The 19,312-nt window shown below is 35.2% G+C and overlaps 1 protein-coding gene across 1 annotated transcript; it reads left to right on the plus strand.

The window, feature by feature from the left end:
- Positions 1–14,876: 14,876 nt before the first annotated feature.
- LOC140004404 (UDP-glucose flavonoid 3-O-glucosyltransferase 6-like) lies at positions 14,877–15,688 on the plus strand. Its single transcript, XM_072049560.1, has 2 exons — positions 14,877–15,529; positions 15,619–15,688. The coding sequence occupies exons 1-2, from the start codon at positions 14,877–14,879 to the stop codon at positions 15,686–15,688; spliced, it is 723 nt and encodes a 240-aa protein (XP_071905661.1).
- Positions 15,689–19,312: the final 3,624 nt, after the last annotated feature.

Here is a 19,312-nt window from a genome sequence, read left to right on the forward strand (position 1 = left end):
GAGAGGCGAGGCGGGTTTTTATGGTAAAGTGGGCTAGCGACTGAGGTTTAACACTGGGGAAAATGCTCGAGCAACCCTCGCTGGGGTAACGAAACAATTTACTATACGAAGACTGTTTAATTACTTGTTGGATCAATCACCTGAATAAGATGATGCTTAAAAATTTTGGTTGAAAAATTGCTACAGTATTTTTCTACAAAAAATTTTAAAAAAATGCAATCCAAACATATTCAAGTTTTGTTACTTTTTCATGAACACATTTTTACCTCAAATATATCAAATTGTTACAGTATTTTTTCTACAAAAAATTCAGAAAATGCAATCCAAGCATGGCCGTTAGTAAGTTTTGCATAAAAAAATAGTAAGTTAACTAGATAAATTAATAATTTTTATGTCTCAGAAAGTAAATTACAAAAATATGAAACTTACTTTATTTTTGAAATAAATTACTACTCTATATCTGAAACTTACTTTTAGAGAGTAAGTTTCGTTCAAATAATAGTAAGATTTTATAAATTAATAGTAAATCTTATTGATAGACTAGTAAATTTGGTTAATGAACAAAAACTTACTAGTTTGTGGTAAAAGTTTACTATTTTACTTAAAAAACTTAGATGAAACAAGTATTAGGAAGTTTATTTGAACTTATGTTAAGGTTTTTTATTAATGATTGAAACTTAGCATTATAATTAGTAACTACTCGTAATATGCATGTACGATACCCGTAATAATGATTGAAATATAGTATTATAGTTAGTAATTACTCGTAATATACATGTATGATACACAATTGTACGTATCATTTATAAATCTTATGTGTTTTATATATTTTAAAAATACTATGAGAACTATTTTTTTCACATGACCTTATAAAATATGTAATAATAATTGTCATATTATAAAATTTGAATTATTTTTCAATTTTTGAAAAGTTTGAAAGTTTGGAAGACAATAACAACTGATTTTTCGAGTTATATATAGAATATCACTTGTCTATACATCACAATTTCTACATATTCATACCTATGAATATAATAAAATGCTAAAGTTTTAATAAATTTATTTTTTTATCAAACTCATTTTTATCATTTACTCATATTTTTTTATAGGTGAATAGTATGTAAATTGCTAAAATTGTCAATTTACAAATGATTAAATCTTACTACTTTGTGGCCTATATTAGTCTGGTCAACTAAAAAATTATGCAACATTCTCTAATACACACATATTATTGCATAGCTTGATAGCGTACTTGTAGTATTTATGTTCTAATACGTTCTCTAAATCTTTTCATTGCATCTAATGTGATGATGATATATCCCAGAATCTATAGAATCTATATGATTATGGTAATGGTTTACGACTTTTTTTTTGGACATACTTAAATTTACTTTAAGTATGTTCAACATTAAAGTTGGAGGCCATAGAATCCGTGTTTTGTATAAATTAATCCAAATTTGAAGGATTTTTTATACTTTACATACAATCGTGAATACAAAGTGAGACATAGAAGTCGGCCCAAACTTTACAAAGCTAATGTTAATAGAATGATTGTGAGAGATCATCCACTTTGAAGGGTTAGCATAATCTGCACTGAGAAAGCATATTCAACCAATATTCTATTGCTGTCCAAAATGGAAAATTCCAGCCCATGAGATTTAATGTGTGCCATGAGACTTAATGTGCGACTGCATAGCAGACCAGCGCACAATGCATATTCAACCAATTTGCTTGTTTTCCCCAAAGAATCTACAATTTAATCCCGATTCAAGACAACCAATTTGCTTCTTTTCCCCAAAGAATCTACAATTTAATCCCGATGCAAGACATTAGAGACGACAACAATTAGGCAAGTAACTCAATTCACCTGTGCTATAAAATGGAGTCTGTCTCAAGTTGGTCCTGCACGACCAAGAAAACTAATGAACCTTAAATACAGGCAATAACCAATCTCAGCTATTAAAAAGTTACCAATATCTTCCATACAAAAATAAAAGAATAATTGAAATGAGTTATAGGAAAAAGGAAAAAAGAAAAGGAAGTGGTCACAAGCTATTTTGAACATCATTTCTTTCTGCTTTATTTGATAATAAAATATAAGCTCAAACTTTGCTTTTGTTGTGTAATAATTGTGTAAACTAATTTAGGCATTTAATGTCACTACAAGAAGTAAGGGTTTTAGTGACAACAAAAGTTGTCACAAAGGACAAATTTTTGGTCAAATGCAGTTACCATCTGATCTTTTCTCCTGTGACTCCTGATTGTTCCAAAAAGATGGGCAATTTTGGGTCTCTTGCTGGAGCTGCATGTTCATTCATATTTGTTAGTTGGGATGTCCTTCTGTGAGAATCCGTAATTTGCATTTTCTAGGATTTCGTATTTTTCATGGCTTGTTTTCTGCATTTTCGTGATTAGGAAAAATTCTAAATATAGTTAAGGAGCAGATATAGTTTTTAGATGATTTTTCTAGTATCGAATAGGTTTTGAGAAATAAAAAGCGTATACTGGACGTGGGACCCACTGGTGCGAAAAGTTCGGAAAAATTCGGCCAACTAGGTTAAGTTTCGGATACTGGGTTTAATTTACCGGGTGTTATGAGATATTTGGAGGTGGCCAAGTGGATAGGTGTGAGAGAGACAAAAGTTAGGCAAACAATTAATGCAAGTGACATGTGTCACTTAGAGATTAAATCCTACTTTTGACTTACTATTCATGCTTTTACTATTTTACCAAAATAACTCAAAATTTTGACCCAAAAATCCCCACAAATATCAAGCTCATAGCCGGCCCTCATTAGAGAGAAAAGAAAAGAAAAGCTCTCCAAAAATTTGATCCAAACTTGCTCAATCTTCCACTCCTACCGTTTAATTTTGGTTTTGCTCCACAAAACTCCTCCACTTAGTGATTTTGAAGTGATTGGTGAAGTTGTTTGGAAAGCTAAGGTGACCATTTGCTCTCTCTCTCTTGTTCCTAAGGTGAGTAGTGGATGAACCCCTCTCCTCCCTTAATTGATGCTTAAATCATGATTAGTGGTGGTATGAGATGCAATATTATGGATTATTTCTTGATTTGTGGTTGAAGTGATGAAATTTTATTATTTTTGGGGATTTTTCTGTTTTAATATAAGCATGATTGTGTGGCTATCTATGATGATTGGAAATGGTATATAATGATTATAGAAGGTGGAAAAAGTGGACAATTGCAATCAATTTCTAGTTTGGAAGAAATTTCAGAAAATTAGGGTTCTTGAGGGAGCATTCTGCCCGAATTTTTAGGTTCTAGTTAGAGGTCGAATTGGCCTTGGCTTAAAACATGAAAGTTGTAGGGAATGACATTTTAGAGGTGCCTACAAAATTTCAAGTCAATCGGAGTAGTGTAGAATGAGAAAAGTCAAATTTACTATTGCTGTTCTGGTTTTACCCGAATGTAAGAATTGCGCCTGTAATTGGTTGTTTTGGTCAGGAATACTTCCGAATTGGTTGTTGAGGTCTTCTTATGAAATGTAGCCCTGTTTCTTAGCTTTCATCTGGTTTTGGAATTTCTGGATTTGGACTTTGAGAGCCTGAGTTATGATGTTTCCGCTAGAATGCGTTCTGTGAATCTGTTTTTACGGTTTTGATGTAGTATCTTGCATTTTTGACCTGTTTGCACTCAAAACTGGGTTGAGTGACCTTCTGTGATGTTGTAGCCCTATCTTTTAGCTTCGAAATGGTGGGTCTTGCACCCTCATCCGATAATCGTAGTGCATTTGGTGCCATTACCGCAAAGTAAAGTCAAAAACTGTTTTTTCAGGGCCAAAGCTAATTGCATGTCCGAATTTTCTGGTTTCCGCTAGTGTTTGTGTATACTTATGGAACCCTATTGGGGTCATATTTGGCATTGGGTTATGACTCGTTATCGAGTCTCATTGTACTTGCTTGCATGTTTTAGGGCTTGCTTTCATTCCGGTCATTTCCTAGCTAACTTTTGTACTTGTACTACTTTAAGCCTAGTGAACGGCTTTTGGGAATGAGATTATTTTTGTACGAGATGTTGGGACTGATTTGAGGAAATAATGAAGCCGTGATGGCTGGAAAAGTAAGAAATTTAGGGAAAGTGCTGTCCAATTTTTTTCTAGGCCGATTGGTTCCTTTAAGTTTGAATTGGCTTGTGATAGAAATGAAGGGCTTTTGGGTTGTTGAACCTAGGTCTTCATGTTACCTTTTTGTTCCCAACATGTTTTGTACCCTTGCATTAGTAATTATTTGGCGAGGCATACGACTAGTAGTCGAGCCTCACATGTGCATTTTGTTTACTCGATTCTGGATGTGAAACCTTCAATTGGTTTACTTTGATTATTTTAAGGTTTCTTGGCGATTAAAGCCAATCCGAAGTGAAAACTTTTGAGGTATCTGTACTTGAACTGGTGAGTGTACCACTCCCCTCCATTGCTGTTTAACTTGATTTCTGCTCTGCAATCTGTTTAATTTGTTTGAGACGAGGGTGTACTTTATCACACTCGTTCTCTTGTCTGTTCATATGCCAATTTTGGTGTCAATCTGAATCTGTATCTGTATCTGTATCTGTTCGGACGTCGTTTGGAAACTTGTAACCAACGACCTTTCTGTGACTTATGAGCTCAAATCCTGTGGCTAAGTTATTCGAGTCGGGTCGGCAAGGGCCTGGACGATTAGATAACGAACCACGGTAGTCTGTTTTGGGATCTTTAGGTATTGAGACTCTTGATTCCGGTATACTCGAGTATTACCATTTCTGTTTCTGTTGAGGTGAGCGGGCCCGGTAAAGGGGTGTTTGGTGGACGGAATTTGGTGTAAAGTGGAGTCTACGGACGTGTTGGTTCTATATACGTTAACGGAGAGTCAACCGGCTTGGATCAAGTACTGCGCTGGAAAGCTGGCTCCTGAGAGCCACCTGTATCCTTCCTATTTGAGTTCTTGTGTTTACCTGTCTTACTTTATAGCGAGCATGTGTATCTGGTTTGTATAACGTGAAATACCTGATTTTTCTGCTACATGTTTGGTACCTCATTGGGCGTAAGCTCACCCCCTCCTCGTTATCTTTGTTTTCCTTACAGGAACCTCTTTTGGAAATCATGATTTTGAGAAGCGAGTTGAGCTAGTTAGAAAATCTTTTGTTCTTTTGTATAGCTCCTCGAGAATGAGCAAACTCTAAATGTATTTCGTTTCACTGGTTCCATTTGAATTGTAAACCTAGCGACATGTATATATGAAAGCGTTTTCCCCATGTTTAAGCTTGGCGGTCTTCAATCGTTCATTTCTTTTGGGTCCTATCTCGCGTAATATCGGATTTGTGTGTTTCGACTCCGTAGTCCTGGCGAGAGCTGGGCAGGCGGTCTGCTGAACCCTTTGGTTCGCTTTAGGGTGAGGTGGGGCTGTCACAGGTGGTATCAGAGCCTACTTCGCGTGGTCTCTGCGCGGAGTGAGTCTGGACTAAGTGGTGAATAGGTATGAAGGATTAAGTGCTCGTTCGAGCCTAAGCTCTGAATTGTGAATGTTATAGGCCTTAACTTTTCTTGTGGTATCTGAGGATCATAGATCGGTACGTCTGGTGGAAATTTCGATTGTAGATGGTTTACTCTTGGGACTGGCCAGCCCGAGAGGTGAATTGTCTTATTTCGAATTCTTGTGCCTGAGTACTCCAGTGTTGAGGCGGTGTTACGTATGTGAGATTTGCATTTTGGGAACATGAATAGGCTTTGTTCGACTAGAATGAGTACAAGAGGTTAATGGATATTTCATTTGGATAATAGGTGATGTGAGAGACCGGACGGGGTTATTTTAGCAAGGTTTGGGACGATATATCCCTTTTCTTTTGATTCGCTCGTATATTGTTACTACATGCCGTCGGTTGTATAATTGTGTATATGAATAATTGCCTGATTTGATACGTATTTGTATGTTTGATCATTTGTTTTCTTGATATGTGGAGTGTTATGTGCATATATGTTTATTTGTGTAATTGGTGGCCTCAATTTTAGATACTTTAGTCAATTTCCTGTTGCTATGTTTATTTACTAAAGTATCTTTGGGGGGAAAAGAAAAGAAAAGAGAGGAAAAACAAAAATATGTATATATATATATATAATATCTAGCACATGGAAAGAAGACGGAGTCACGAACGTGGTCGTGGCCGTGGAACTAAGCGAGGCCAAGAACCAAGAGAAGAAAAGGGAAACAATAGTTGGACAAGGACCGAGAATGCCATTTGTACTTAGGAATGTAATTGACCCATTGTTTTGCCCGACAGGCTAGCATCTGAGTTCCAGCAACTCCGTACGATGACACATTGGGTTGATACGTATCAAGAAATCGCGGTTCTCGGAGACGAAATAGAGGTTCAAAGGAGGCTAACCGAGTACTGGGAAGGGCGATGGAAGCAAGAGTATTCGGAGAAACTTGAGCTCTTGCACCAAAACATGGAGCTAAAGAGGAAATACAAAGAGATTTCCAAGGAGACAGTAGCAATGGCACAAAGCAATACTTTTATGGGGATTCCTGAGGAAGCTCAAAAGACAGGAATTGCAAGGCCACAACTGAAGATCTTCCATGCAAAGAAAAAGGGTAAAGCTGGAAGGCCATTTGCTAAGAGGGGTCGTGGAGCGGGTGGTGTGACAAATTGTAGTTATTGTAGGAAATCCAATCATATTGAAGTAGATTTTTGGATAAAGGGGAAGAGATGTCTGTGTTGTGGGAGCGCCGGGCATCTGATTGCTAATTGCCCGGGTTTAGTGCCCAAAAAGAAGGGAACCCAGCAGCCAACCAAGACCGACCCTGGACCGTCAAGTGGAGAAGGGACTGGAATGAAGAATCTCGTTTCTTCTGACTCTGACGACGACGAAGGTACATGCCATTGGTTACTTTAAATTTGGAAGGTAAAATTTCGAGGGCGAAATTCTTTTAAGGGGGAGAGAGTGTGAGAACCCGTAATTTGCATTTTCTAGGTTTTCGTATTTTTCATGGCTTGTTTTCTGCATTTTCGTGATTAGCAAAAATTCTAGATATAGTTAAGGAGCAGATCTAGTGTTTAGATGATTTTTCTAGTATCGTATAGGTTTTGAGAAATTAAGAGCGTATACTGGACGTGGGACCCACTGGTGCGAAAAGTTCGGAAAAATTCGGTCAACTAGGTTAAGTTTCGAATACTGGGTTTAATTTACCGGGTGTTATGAGATATTTGGAGGTGGCCAAGTGGATAGGTGTGAGAGAGACAAAAGTTAGGCAAACAATTAATGCAAGTGACATGGGTCACTTAGAGATTAAATCCTACTTTTGACTTACTATTCATGCTTTTACCATTTTACCAAAATAACTCAAAATTTAACCCCTGTCTTACTTTATAGCGAGCATGTGTATCTGGTTTGTATAACGTGAAATACCTGATTTTTCTGCTACATGTTTGGTACCTCATTGGGCGTAAGCTCACCCCCTCCTCGTTATCTTTGTTTTCCTTACAGGAACCTCTTTTGAAAATCATGATTTTGAGAAGCGAGTTGAGCTAGTTAGAAAATCTTTTGTTCTTTTGTATAGCTCCTCGAGAATGAGCAAACTCTAAATGTATTTCGTTTCACTGGTTCCATTTGAATTGTAAACCTAGCGACATGCATATATGAAAGCGTTTTCCCCATGTTTAAGCTTGGCGGTCTTCAATCGTTCATTTCTTTTGGGTCCTATCTCGCGTAATATCGGATTTGTGTGTTTCGACTCCGTAGTCCTGGCGAGAGTTGGGCAGGCGGTCCGCTGAACCCTTTGGTTCGCTTTAGGGTGAGGTGGGGCTGTCACACCTTCCATACACTAAATTCTTTAGCTGGTAATCTGGGTTTGTCGGCTTCATGTTCAACGTCATTGTGCCACATTACTATCAACTAGCTAGTTCAAGACTTTTAGGGGGGAAAGGGGTGGGAAGGACAAATTAGTATCTAAATCTCCACATTCAGAAAAAAGTTGTAATATTACCTCCATGCAAGATTGTTTTTGTGGGCAACTTGAGCAGCAAAATTTCTGCCATCACATATTTTATAAACCATTAGCTCATGTTTGTTAGGAAATTAGATTAATTTCTTTTAGGCAGGTTTCTTATTTTGTGTAGAAGTAACTAATTTCCTAATTGGTTTTAGTTACTTGAAGTAGTAGCCAAGGAATTTTCTATTTTATTTAGAATTAAAAGTTATTTCCTATTCTATACAAGTCTAAAAATTAGAATTGGTTTCCTATTATTATTTGGATTTTTGACCAGGTAATGTTCCCTATAAATAGGTGAGTTGTCATACTATACAAGGGACACAAAAAAAAGAGCACACAAGAGGCGACATGTAGTCTTATACATGGATGGTGAGAAAGGATTCTTAAGAGATGAGAAATGGTATACAAAAATTGAGTTTAGGTGCAAGTTGTATTTTTGTATAAAATTTTCCTCTCATAATAAAGAATGGATTTCTCTCTGTGATCGTAGATTCAATGGTGAAGTTAAACCACGTTAAATATTGTGTGTTGTTTATCTTTCATACTTATGGCTTGTTTGCCATTAAATTATTATATACTTGATATCTCAATAGTTGTGTGTTCCGTGTTTGAATCCTAACAAGTGATATCAGAGATTGGTTGCTAGACTGGACTGCTCACGTGCAATAGAGCAAGGTTCATAGTTGGATCCTGGTTAACTATTGAAATCAAGTGAGTTGGTAGCTATGATCAATTGAACAATTTAATGGGTGGTATCCTCTTTTCAATGATTTGGCAAAAAGTATTGATGGTGAAAGATGAGAAGCCGAAAAGCATGAAAACACTTGACGGTGAATTTAAGGAGGTGAATCAAGGGTCAAGAAAAAGGTGGAATCTAATGTTAATTTTTGGCCGTGAATCAGTGGAGACTTTCTCACACCTCCAATGGTTGATATTTCATCCCAGTGACTTTTATATTTTGGTTATGTTCTTTGGATGGTATGGCATGTGTCCATGGTATGGCATGTGTCCCAAAGAAATAAAGAGATCTAATTTTCATGCGCCAGAAGACTCTGACAGTTACAAGTTTTTCGTTTTATGTGGAATTTTGAAAATCACACGTGGCCAGACAGTCCTGAGGATGGGAAGAAATATGGTGATTTTACCACTTGATTGCCTCAATGATTAGGGTTAGAACTCACAGAAGGAGATCTCAAGTTGCAAGTGGTGGTGAGAAAAAATCTTACAAAGGGAGATGGTGAATTGAGGCACCTTCTCACGAGTCAACTGGAGGTTGGATTCAGGGTAACTATATATGTTCATTTATCGATTGAATCAATTTGATATCAGAACTATATTGATTCGGGTGTGTAGTTCGGTACCATATTATTTGATAATTGAAGGCAAATGGTTGCTAAAAATTTTTTTTGCCAAAGTGGAGATTTCTTAGAAAATTGGTTTAATTTCTTTTAAGCAGGTTTCTTGTTTTATGTGGAAGTAATTAGTTTTAGTTACTTGAAGTAGTAGTCAAGGAATTTCCTATATTGTTTAAGAGTAGAAGTTATTTCCTATTATGTACAAGTCTAGAAATTAGAATTGGTTTCTTGTTACTATTTAGGTTTTTGATCAGACAATGTTCCCTATAAATATATGAGTTGCCATACTACACAAGAGATACAAAAACAAAAAGGACACACAAGAGGCGATATGTAGTGTTATACATGGGAGATAAGAGATAGTATATAAGAGTTGGACTTGGGTTCAAGTTATATTCTTGTATAGGATTTTCCTCTCATAATAAAGAACGGGTTTCTCCCTGTGGACGTAGACTCAATGGTGGAGCCGAACCATATTAAATATTGTGTGTCGTTTATCTGTCATACTTGTGATTTGTTTATTATTAAATTGTTATGCAATTGATATGTCAATAGTTGTGTATTTCGCGCTTGCATCTTAACAATGTTGAAAGTAAAAACTAGGATTTCAACTGAAGATAACGCATTTTGATCTAAACTCCCCCCCCCCAAAAAAAAAGGAACCAAAAATTGAATGTCCACAACTTACCTTCTGATTAGCCTATGAGCTAAACTTACCTTCTAATTAGCCTATGAGCTAAATAAATAAGATTACTCTTCTCATAAACACAATCAATTCTTCTCACAAACACCTTTTGATTAGCCTCATTTGCTTCTTTTTATGAGTAGCATCTGGCTAAGTGACACACATAGGGGTTAATTAGGATTTCTGCTTTTATGTTGGCAAAATTCGCCAGAGGAAAGAATTTAAGCAAACAAACGAAAACCATGAGAACTTGGGAAGAATCATATTAGACAACTAAAGGAAACATACCACTAATTATAATTACTTTGGAATGACTATAATTTAAGAGGGGAAGGAGAAAGATACCATCGAGATTCAAAAATAAGTGAGTAACAATAATAACAGTCCATATGTCAATTAGAACTTTAAATTTTTCTCATGCGGTACAGACATCAATCGTAGCATACAAAATTCTCTTTGACATTTAACCAAACATCTTATATGCATTCCCAAATTAACCATATTTAATACAAACGCCTACACATTGCAAAGTTTCACAGAAAGGGTCTAAGTTATTTCCTAGATGGTTCATATGGCTACAAAGCTTACCGCCCAAATGAATTGATTGATAAGCACCAAAAACTAAAAACAAGCAGACAATCAAAATACAATTTGTAGATTCATACTTATTCACTCAACCTATTATTTTGCCGGCAGACAATCAAAACTACAATCACAGCCGATATTTCCAGCACCAATGTTGCAATAAAATCTTCAAATTCTCAGCCCTAATTTTGCAAGATAATCTTGAAAATTTAGGGGTGCAAACGAGTCGCGTTTCGACCTAATCAAACCGAGGCTTAATATAATTTTATGAAATTCAAACTCAAGCTAGAGCTCAACGAGGTCAAAATTCGAACTTGAGATTAAAAAATAAATAAATAAATAAATAAATATTTTATTTTTCAAAAATAAATAAAATAATAATTTTTCTTAACAAATAATAAAATATTAGGGATATATATGTAATTTTACTATTAAAATAATATATATATAAATATAATCGAGCTCGAACCGGCTTATAAGCTAACGAGTTTAGTTTTTTTGAATTTGAATTCAGCTTGATCAACTCGAGCTTGACTAGAGCTCGAGTTGAGCTAGATCGGATTTGAGCCACTTGCGATCGGCTCGCGAGCAACTCGATTCATTTGCAACTCTATGACAAATGAATCAAATATGAGATAAATAAATTAGAGCAATATAATCAAACGATTTTCAAGAAAACATAATGGTCTAATCTCTTGGCTGCTATTTTTCATCTACTCTTTTGTCGACTACCACCACTGCTAAACCCTAGTAAACAACTCAACCCTTTTTGTTAGGTTTGCATGCCGCAACACACAAAATTGATCGATGAGGAGAGAGGGAAAGTGTGGACTAAAGAGGAAAATTTTGCCAGGGAAAAAATTTGTTCAATTGTGATAAGAGAAAATGTGGACCAAAGAGGAAAATTTTGCCAGATAAATGATTTATTCAATCGTATCGTGAGAAGAGAATGAGATGAAGATAGGTGATAACCCAAAAATAGGTGATTTTTTAAACTTAAAAATGCAAATTTTTTACTTTTAGTATTAGTAAGTTTAATTTAAAAAATAACCTCTGTCAAATTATAAGTAAATTACATTACTCAAAGTGTAAATTTCTAGTTATGACTAAAATTTACTATTTCAAACATATACTTACTATTTTTAATTAAAAAATTATTAATGTTAATATTAATTATTCTAATACAATATTTAAAAAGATGCTAAAAAACTTATTTGTCTATAAAGTTAATAGAAACCTATAATTGTAGGTTATCCTAATATTGTTATCATAATTATAGGCATTGCAGCATTGTCCATGACGCTTGTTTGAATTTTATGGATACCTATCCTAAATTGCAGGTCGGGTCATCCACGTATTAGTATACAAAAAATCTCAAAATGTACTCATATCTAAACGTACTCTTTCATCTTTTAAGTGGTAACTTTACATTCCTAATAAAATCAAATCAATAAAATTTGATTTTAAGTTAGATTTTCGATCACTTTCTACCCAAATCCATCATGTGATTCACATATGATCATTTTTCTAAGGGCAAAAAAATTAGATTCCATTTGTAGCTAAACAAATAATTCGGTCCATGTTCATTTTATCCCTACAAAAGTAATTAGATTTGACCCAAAACTATATTCATTATTTTTTTCTAAAAAAAGTGAGATATGACCAAATCTATATTAATTTTCATCACTAAAAAAGTGGGATCTAAAATTTTTGTTTATAAAAATGGTTGCATGTGGGTCACGTGATGATTTCAAAAAAAGTGATTAAAAACTTAGATTGGGATTAAACACTGCTAACTTGAATTTGGATGGGGTGAAAAGTTAATATCTTATACTTGAAAGATGAAAAAATTCATTTAGCAAACTGTGACGAACGTTTTGAACAAATTTTCCAATTTTTAATGATTATTCACAATTATTCTTTGCAATGAAAAACATATTTTGATATCTCATTAATTCAACATTTGACTTCACTAAGTTATGTTCCAATTAAGAATATTTTTCAAATATTTATATGTTTTGCATCATAAACACTTATTCTGACCATCATTTTACATTTTGAAGCTTTCAACTATATTTTTGTTTCACATGTATCAAATAAAAATAAACTTTTATGATGTCATTCCAAATAGTTTTTTCAAAGAATCTCCTATACAAACGCATGGATTATGATTATGATTTGATTAGAATTCTACATTGCTTTGAACTACAACAATTTTAACGCAAGGAAATAGTACAAGGTTGTTTGATAGAAGAATTTATTTGAGAGAAGAAGCAGCACAGTTGTTGAAGTACCAAAGATCTATGACAATTAAATGTGTAACATAGAAGGGAGAAAATATACAATAGATTTATGATTTGAATACGTTTAATCTTTTATAATCTAAATTTAGTTGAGATGTTTCACAAAATTAAAGTTTAGAAAGTACAAGTAGATAAAATTTTTTATTATTTCAAGTGATTAGCATTTTTTTTTTTACAATGTGAAATTTCATTGCTCGCATATATATTATATATTTTCATTTAGGGGTATTCCAACCTTTCGCCCCAACTAATTCCTTAAAGTTTTGTAGAGTCTTGCTCCAAGAATACACAGCAAGGCAGCAAGGTTGATCACGGGATTTGCTGATAACTATCATACTACGAAACCAGTCGGACTACCCGTGGGGCCCATGAATTTGACATTATATCCATTGTTCTTTTTTTTTTTGTGCGATGGAGGGCCATAGACCCCTTAAAGGTTCACTGATCCAGAAGTCACAATTTCCTGAACACCCGTGATTAGGAAACTTGCTCGAATCTTAAGCGTGTTAGCTACTGGTTTTCAGTTCTCAATCCTTCATCTCTCTCTCTCTCAAGGTTTTGAATATTCGTTGAATAAAAATAAATAAATAATTAAATAAATAAATAAACAATATTATTCAGTTATTTCTGTATTGGAGTTTTATTGCTGATCTATTCACTCAAGTATTGGTTCTTTTAAGTATTTTGATTAGTTTGATTCTATATACTAGCAGCCAGTGTCTTGAATGCCCTTTTTAGTTTCTTTGTTTCTTTTTACACTTGTACTATTAATTTTGTTTCCATAGCAAATGTAGGATTAGTCGTGAGATCGAAGCTTGACTACTTGATTAGCAATAATATTAGTTGCATGTCTTATAAGATATTAGCTACTCAGTTAATTTTTCACCAAGGGAATCCATTAAGCAATTTTGAAGAAGCAGAGTATATTCATGTCCGTAAACCAAAGCTTTTTATTTTCCGTAATTTTCTTTTAGCCAGGAATTTAAGAAATCATAGTTAGTGTAAAGAGAACCTGATACTGGTTGCATGGTGCAATTTAGTTTGAAGGAAGGGTTTTTCTTATAGTTGCTGAAAACTTGTCTTAATTACATTTTACCTCTTATGGTTTAGCGTTTTCTACAAAACCTTTCTATATTTTAAAGTTATACAAAACCCTTTCACTATTTGGACTAAAGTGTCAAGGTGACAGAAATAGTCTTCTGTAATGAAACTAACTGAAATGTCAATTACTCTTACTTAGAAACTAAAATAATTAAAGTATCCAAGATATATAAATATAATATGCATAACATTTTAGTCCCTTATGATTTAATGATTTACTATATAACTCCCTTATAGTTTTTAAGATCTATACATAAACCTCCTATAGTTAACAGATAATTTTCATCTTAACATATGAGCACTTTCCACATTTTAATTGACTCCATTATGAAATGCAAATTTCATCAATTTGATACTTCAATTCAAATTATTAGGAGATTATGTATAATTTTTAAAATTATAAGAGAATTATGTGAAAAAACTCTAAAGTACAGCAGGATACCTACTTTCAGGTGTCAACGTGGATATAGGCTTGCGCAATTGCAGGATTACCGGTTGAAGTTAAATGATGGCCCAAATCAGACAATGACCAAAGGTCCTTCAAACTTTTTTTTAATTATTTTTTAAGAAAAAAGGAGAAATCTTGAAACTTGTAGCATGACAAGTTGACCATAGAAGTAGATAAGACTTGAATATGTGAGCAGTGACTTCACCTGCACTTGACGGGTCCAGAACGTTCATCTCTTATTCAAAAGACTAGAATCTGCACACATTCATTTGAATACGATGAAGACTTGCAGTAAACAGGACAAAATGCACACAACCACGCACTTCTATTAAAAGCTCGGTAGACATTAGAAAGCCTAACTTTCCAATTTCATCTTCAATCGAGTGATTGAAGCAAATACATAACCAGAAGATCAACGAAATGAAGAAAGCAGAGCTGGTTTTCATTCCTTCACCAGGGATGGGTCACCTGGTATCAACTGTTGAACTAGCAAAGCTTCTTATTGATCGTGGTGAACAATTATTGATCACGGTTCTGATTATGAAGCTGCCTTTTGATAAAAAGGTGAGTAGCTACACAAGTATGCTGTCAGAGTCTTCAGATTCACGCATAAGGTTTCTTGATCTCAAACCAGAAGAGTCTTCTTCGCAATCGACATTTTCTAGTACGTTTCTGTATCATTTTATCGACAACCACAAAAGTAGTGTAAGGGATATTCTTGCAGAAATGTCTAATTTTGCCTCGTCTGATCTCGCTGGAGTTGTCATTGACATGTTTTGCACCTCCATGATTGATGTAGCCAATGAATTTGGGGTTCCCTCGTATATATTCTATACATCTGGTGCTGCAATGCTTGGCCTTGTATTGCATATACAGAGTCTGAGAGATGATTTTAATGAAGATGTGACTAATTACAAGAATTCAGATGTTGAGTTGGCTATTCGAACTTATATTAATCCTGTTCCGGCTAAAGTTCTACCTTCGGTAATCCTTGACAAGGATGCAGGTTGCGACATGTTTCTCAACCAAGCCAAAAGATACAAGGAGACCAACCAAGCACTGGCGGATTTAAGGTAGGGGCACTGGGGGCACGGGCCCCACTGCTCCCCTTAAATTCCTACAATATGCATAGAATTTTGGGTAAATTCTGTAGTGTATTCAGCATATCCAACACAGGTGTGGAAAGTAAAGAATATGGCAACGAAGGCGCCACGTTGCAACCTGACAAGTAGGGACGATGAAGGGAATATTTGTAAGAAAGCAAGTGGTGACCGATAACGGCGGTTTGGAAATGTTGCGTTTGCAGTTGCTGGAAATGTATTGGGGTGTCACAGAATTAACATAAATGTAGTGGCCTTAGGAATAAAACATGGAAGAGGAAGCGTAAACAGTAGTACTAAACAAAGGGGATAATTTCACAAACCTCCCCTGAGGTTTCTGACACTTGCACTGAGACTATGACCGCATTTTAAAAATTTCACCCAGCTACCTTGGCAGAGTGTTGGGGTCCATTGCTCACGCTGCAGAGCGCTGAAATGACCTATTTGTCCTCAGCGGATGGTTTAGATGATTGACGTTAATTAAATAGACAAAAGCATCAGGAGGTTGGTAATTACATTTAACTAGAATAATCGAAATTTAATGTCTAATGAAGGTGATTAAAAAACCAATTCTCCTAGGCAAAACATACTACAAAGTCTGCCATTTTTCCCATAAAGAGCTGGTATGTTATGGGCTATTTTTTTTTAACAGTCACATATTTAAATTACGTCAAATACAAAACTTGCTAGTTTTCCTTCGTGCGGTATTTAACCAATGTTTCTCATAAAAAGCCCGTACGAAACATACTATGCCAGTTTCCCATAAAGAGCTGGTATGTTATGGGCAATTTTTCTATTTTTTTTAAACTTTCACATATTTAATTTCTGTTAAATACAAAACATACTAGTTTTCCTTTGGGCGGTATTTAACCAATTTTTCTCATAAAGAGCTGTTATGTTTCCCATAAAGAGCTGGTACAAAACATACTACAAAACCTGCCAATTTTCCATAAACAACTGGTATGTTATGGGCAATTTCTCTTCTTTTTTTAACTTTCACATATTTATTTTTCGTTAAATACCAAACATACTAGTTTTCCTTTGGGCGCTATTTAACCAATTTTTCTCATAAAGAGCTGGAATATTTCCCATAAAGAACTGGTACAAAACATAGTTTTGCTAGTTTCCCATAAAGAGCTGGTATGTTATGGGCAATTTCTCCTCTTTTTTTTTAACTTTCACATATTTATTTTTCATTAAATACCAAACATATTAGTTTTCCTTTGGGCACTATTTAACCAATTGTTCTCATAAAGAGCTGGTATGTTTGTGACGACCCCACTTCCCCCTAAGGCGAACCAGAGGGTTGGCGGGCCGCCTGCCTAGCTCTCGCCAGGACTCACGCAGGCACACTAACCCAAATCCTTCCGAAGATTAACCCAAGCTAGCACAATAGCGATTCTTCCAAAATAAAACAATTGCTAACACCACATTAACTTCAAAGATAACAGCATCCGAAGTTAGCCAATCGGCGACTCCTAAACACCTCACGCGTTACATTCAAGAGAAAAAGTCTACAGTTTCCAAAGCATATAAATTCATACAGACCGAATATAAACACATACAAGCCAAATGTCATAATCAGGTTTTACACTTTTCCAGCCTCAAGTGGCAATCCAAAATAAAAAGTACATTATCCAAGTTAACGCATTACAGCCCACAAAAGTAGTCATAGTATTCAAGTACACCCCAAAAGAGAAACATGAGTAAGTTTCAAAGCTTTCAATTTCCAGAACCTGTAAGGAAAACAAATAAACGTGGGGTGAGCTAAAGCTCAATGGTGCCCCAAAATCATGCAATCACTTGAAACAATTAACACGTATTGATTCGACTGAAGTAAATAAATAGGGAAGCTATAATATTCGAGTATACCTTAGACTGGTCGAGGGATTCACCCAACGACATTACGTCCAACACTTATATTTATAGACTGGTCGAGGGATTCACCCAACGACATTACGTCCAGCACTTGATTGTTATAGACTGATCGAGGGATTCACCCAACGACTTTACGTCCAACACTTGATCGTTATAGACTGATCGAGGGATTCACCCAACGACTTTACGTCCAACACTTGATTGTTATAGACTGATCGAGGGATTCACCCAACGACTTTACGTCCAACACTTGATTACCAGGACAAGATAAGAGGCCCTCCCACCCTTATGGTGTGGTACATTCCCCTGCCTAGTAATTTAGCACTTAGCAAACGCAAGCAAGATATTCACGAAAAACACTTCAAGCAAGTCACCACTCGAAAGGTTAGTGTGATAAAGTTCACACTGCTCACTTCGATGGATCAGCAATCATTTTTGGCAATTATCACACAACGAGTCGATAAAGCACTTTAACCAAATAGTCATAAAACAGGCAGGGACACTCACCAAAAGTGAAGCTCAAAAGTCAAGCTGGGAATCGAAGTCCACGTCCTCGCTACACCCTAGAAATCCAAGTTTTAAAACTATAAGTTTTACTAAACAAATTCTTGTTTTGTATATAAAAGGTTATCCTGTATAAAACAAATTTAATTTCTCGAAACAAATCAATCATTCCCTTGGAATTAAGGCTAGTAAAGAAATAAAATATCTCGTATGGTTTCTTTAAAGGTATTTCCCTTCTAGAGGGCAAACTAGAACCAAATTAATTCAAACAAGTTTTCTTGTCGAACAAGTTCCCTTTGTCTTTTATTTTAAATTATTCAAATCTAATGTTTTTAACAAATTTCCTTTAAAACAATTGGTCAAGGATAATTTTGTGAAAAACTTAAAGTTTGAAAGTTAATGCAATTATTTATTAAAGGTGAAACACTAGTTTAAATAAAGAAAAGAATTAACAAATCGGCAAGGTTTTAAAAGTCCCAATATCTTACTTTCTAATAATACTACACTAAACTCGAATTCTATCACTTGATATTAAAGCGGAATATTTCCACAAAATTTGATTTAAAGATACTTGAATTCAAAAGACTAGAACGGACTTCACGATTCCAATTCATTTGCACATTATATTCCAAGTCACCAATATAGCAAAAACACAATTCGAACATCAATTTCACTAGGGCTTCATCAATCATTAGCCCTAGGTCTCATCAGATTCAATTCTAATCAAAATCAACCAAAGGAAGTCCAAAGTATTAAAACAATTCCAACTCACAAATCGTGGACCTTCCAAATGCATTTCAACCAATCACTTGAACAAATTCACCAAAAATTAAATTATTGCAAAACTACTCAAATGGTCAAGAGCTTCATCAATCATTAGCTCTTGACAACCAATTCTCACTTCAAACACCAATCCATTCAAAACAAGAATAAAACTACAGCCAACTTGGCTCCCGAGTAGTTCTAAAATTCAGATTTTATTTTCTTGATCCGGTAGTCAAGAAAAACCCAGCAAAATTCAATCCAAGATGTCCATTAAACCTTTAACTTTTACTTGCTAACTTATGAGCTCAAATCCTGTGGCTAAGTTATTCGAGTCGGGTCGGCAAGGGCCTGGACGATTAGATAACGAACCACGGTAGTCTGTTTTGGGATCTTTAGGTATTGAGACTCTTGATTCCGGTATACTCGAGTATTACCATTTCTGTTTCTGTTGAGGTGAGCGGGCCCGGTAAAGGGGTGTTTGGTGGACGGAATTTGGTGTAAAGTGGAGTCTACGGACGTGTTGGTTCTATATACGTTAACGGAGAGTCAACCGGCTTGGATCAAGTACTGCGCTGGAAAGCTGGCTCCTGAGAGCCACCTGTATCCTTC

This window comes from Coffea arabica, chromosome 5e (assembly GCF_036785885.1).
Source record: "Coffea arabica cultivar ET-39 chromosome 5e, Coffea Arabica ET-39 HiFi, whole genome shotgun sequence".
Classification (NCBI taxonomy): Eukaryota; Viridiplantae; Streptophyta; class Magnoliopsida; order Gentianales; family Rubiaceae; genus Coffea; species Coffea arabica.

Bases quoted from the DNA above. Each gene is read 5' to 3' on its own strand.
- LOC140004404 (XM_072049560.1), top strand. From the start codon at position 14,877: ATGAAGAAAGCAGAGCTGGTTTTCATTCCTTCACCAGGGATGGGTCAC. The intron at 15,530-15,618 runs GTAGGGGCACTG...TAGTGTATTCAG, and splicing joins CAAGCACTGGCGGATTTAAG to CATATCCAACACAGGTGTGG.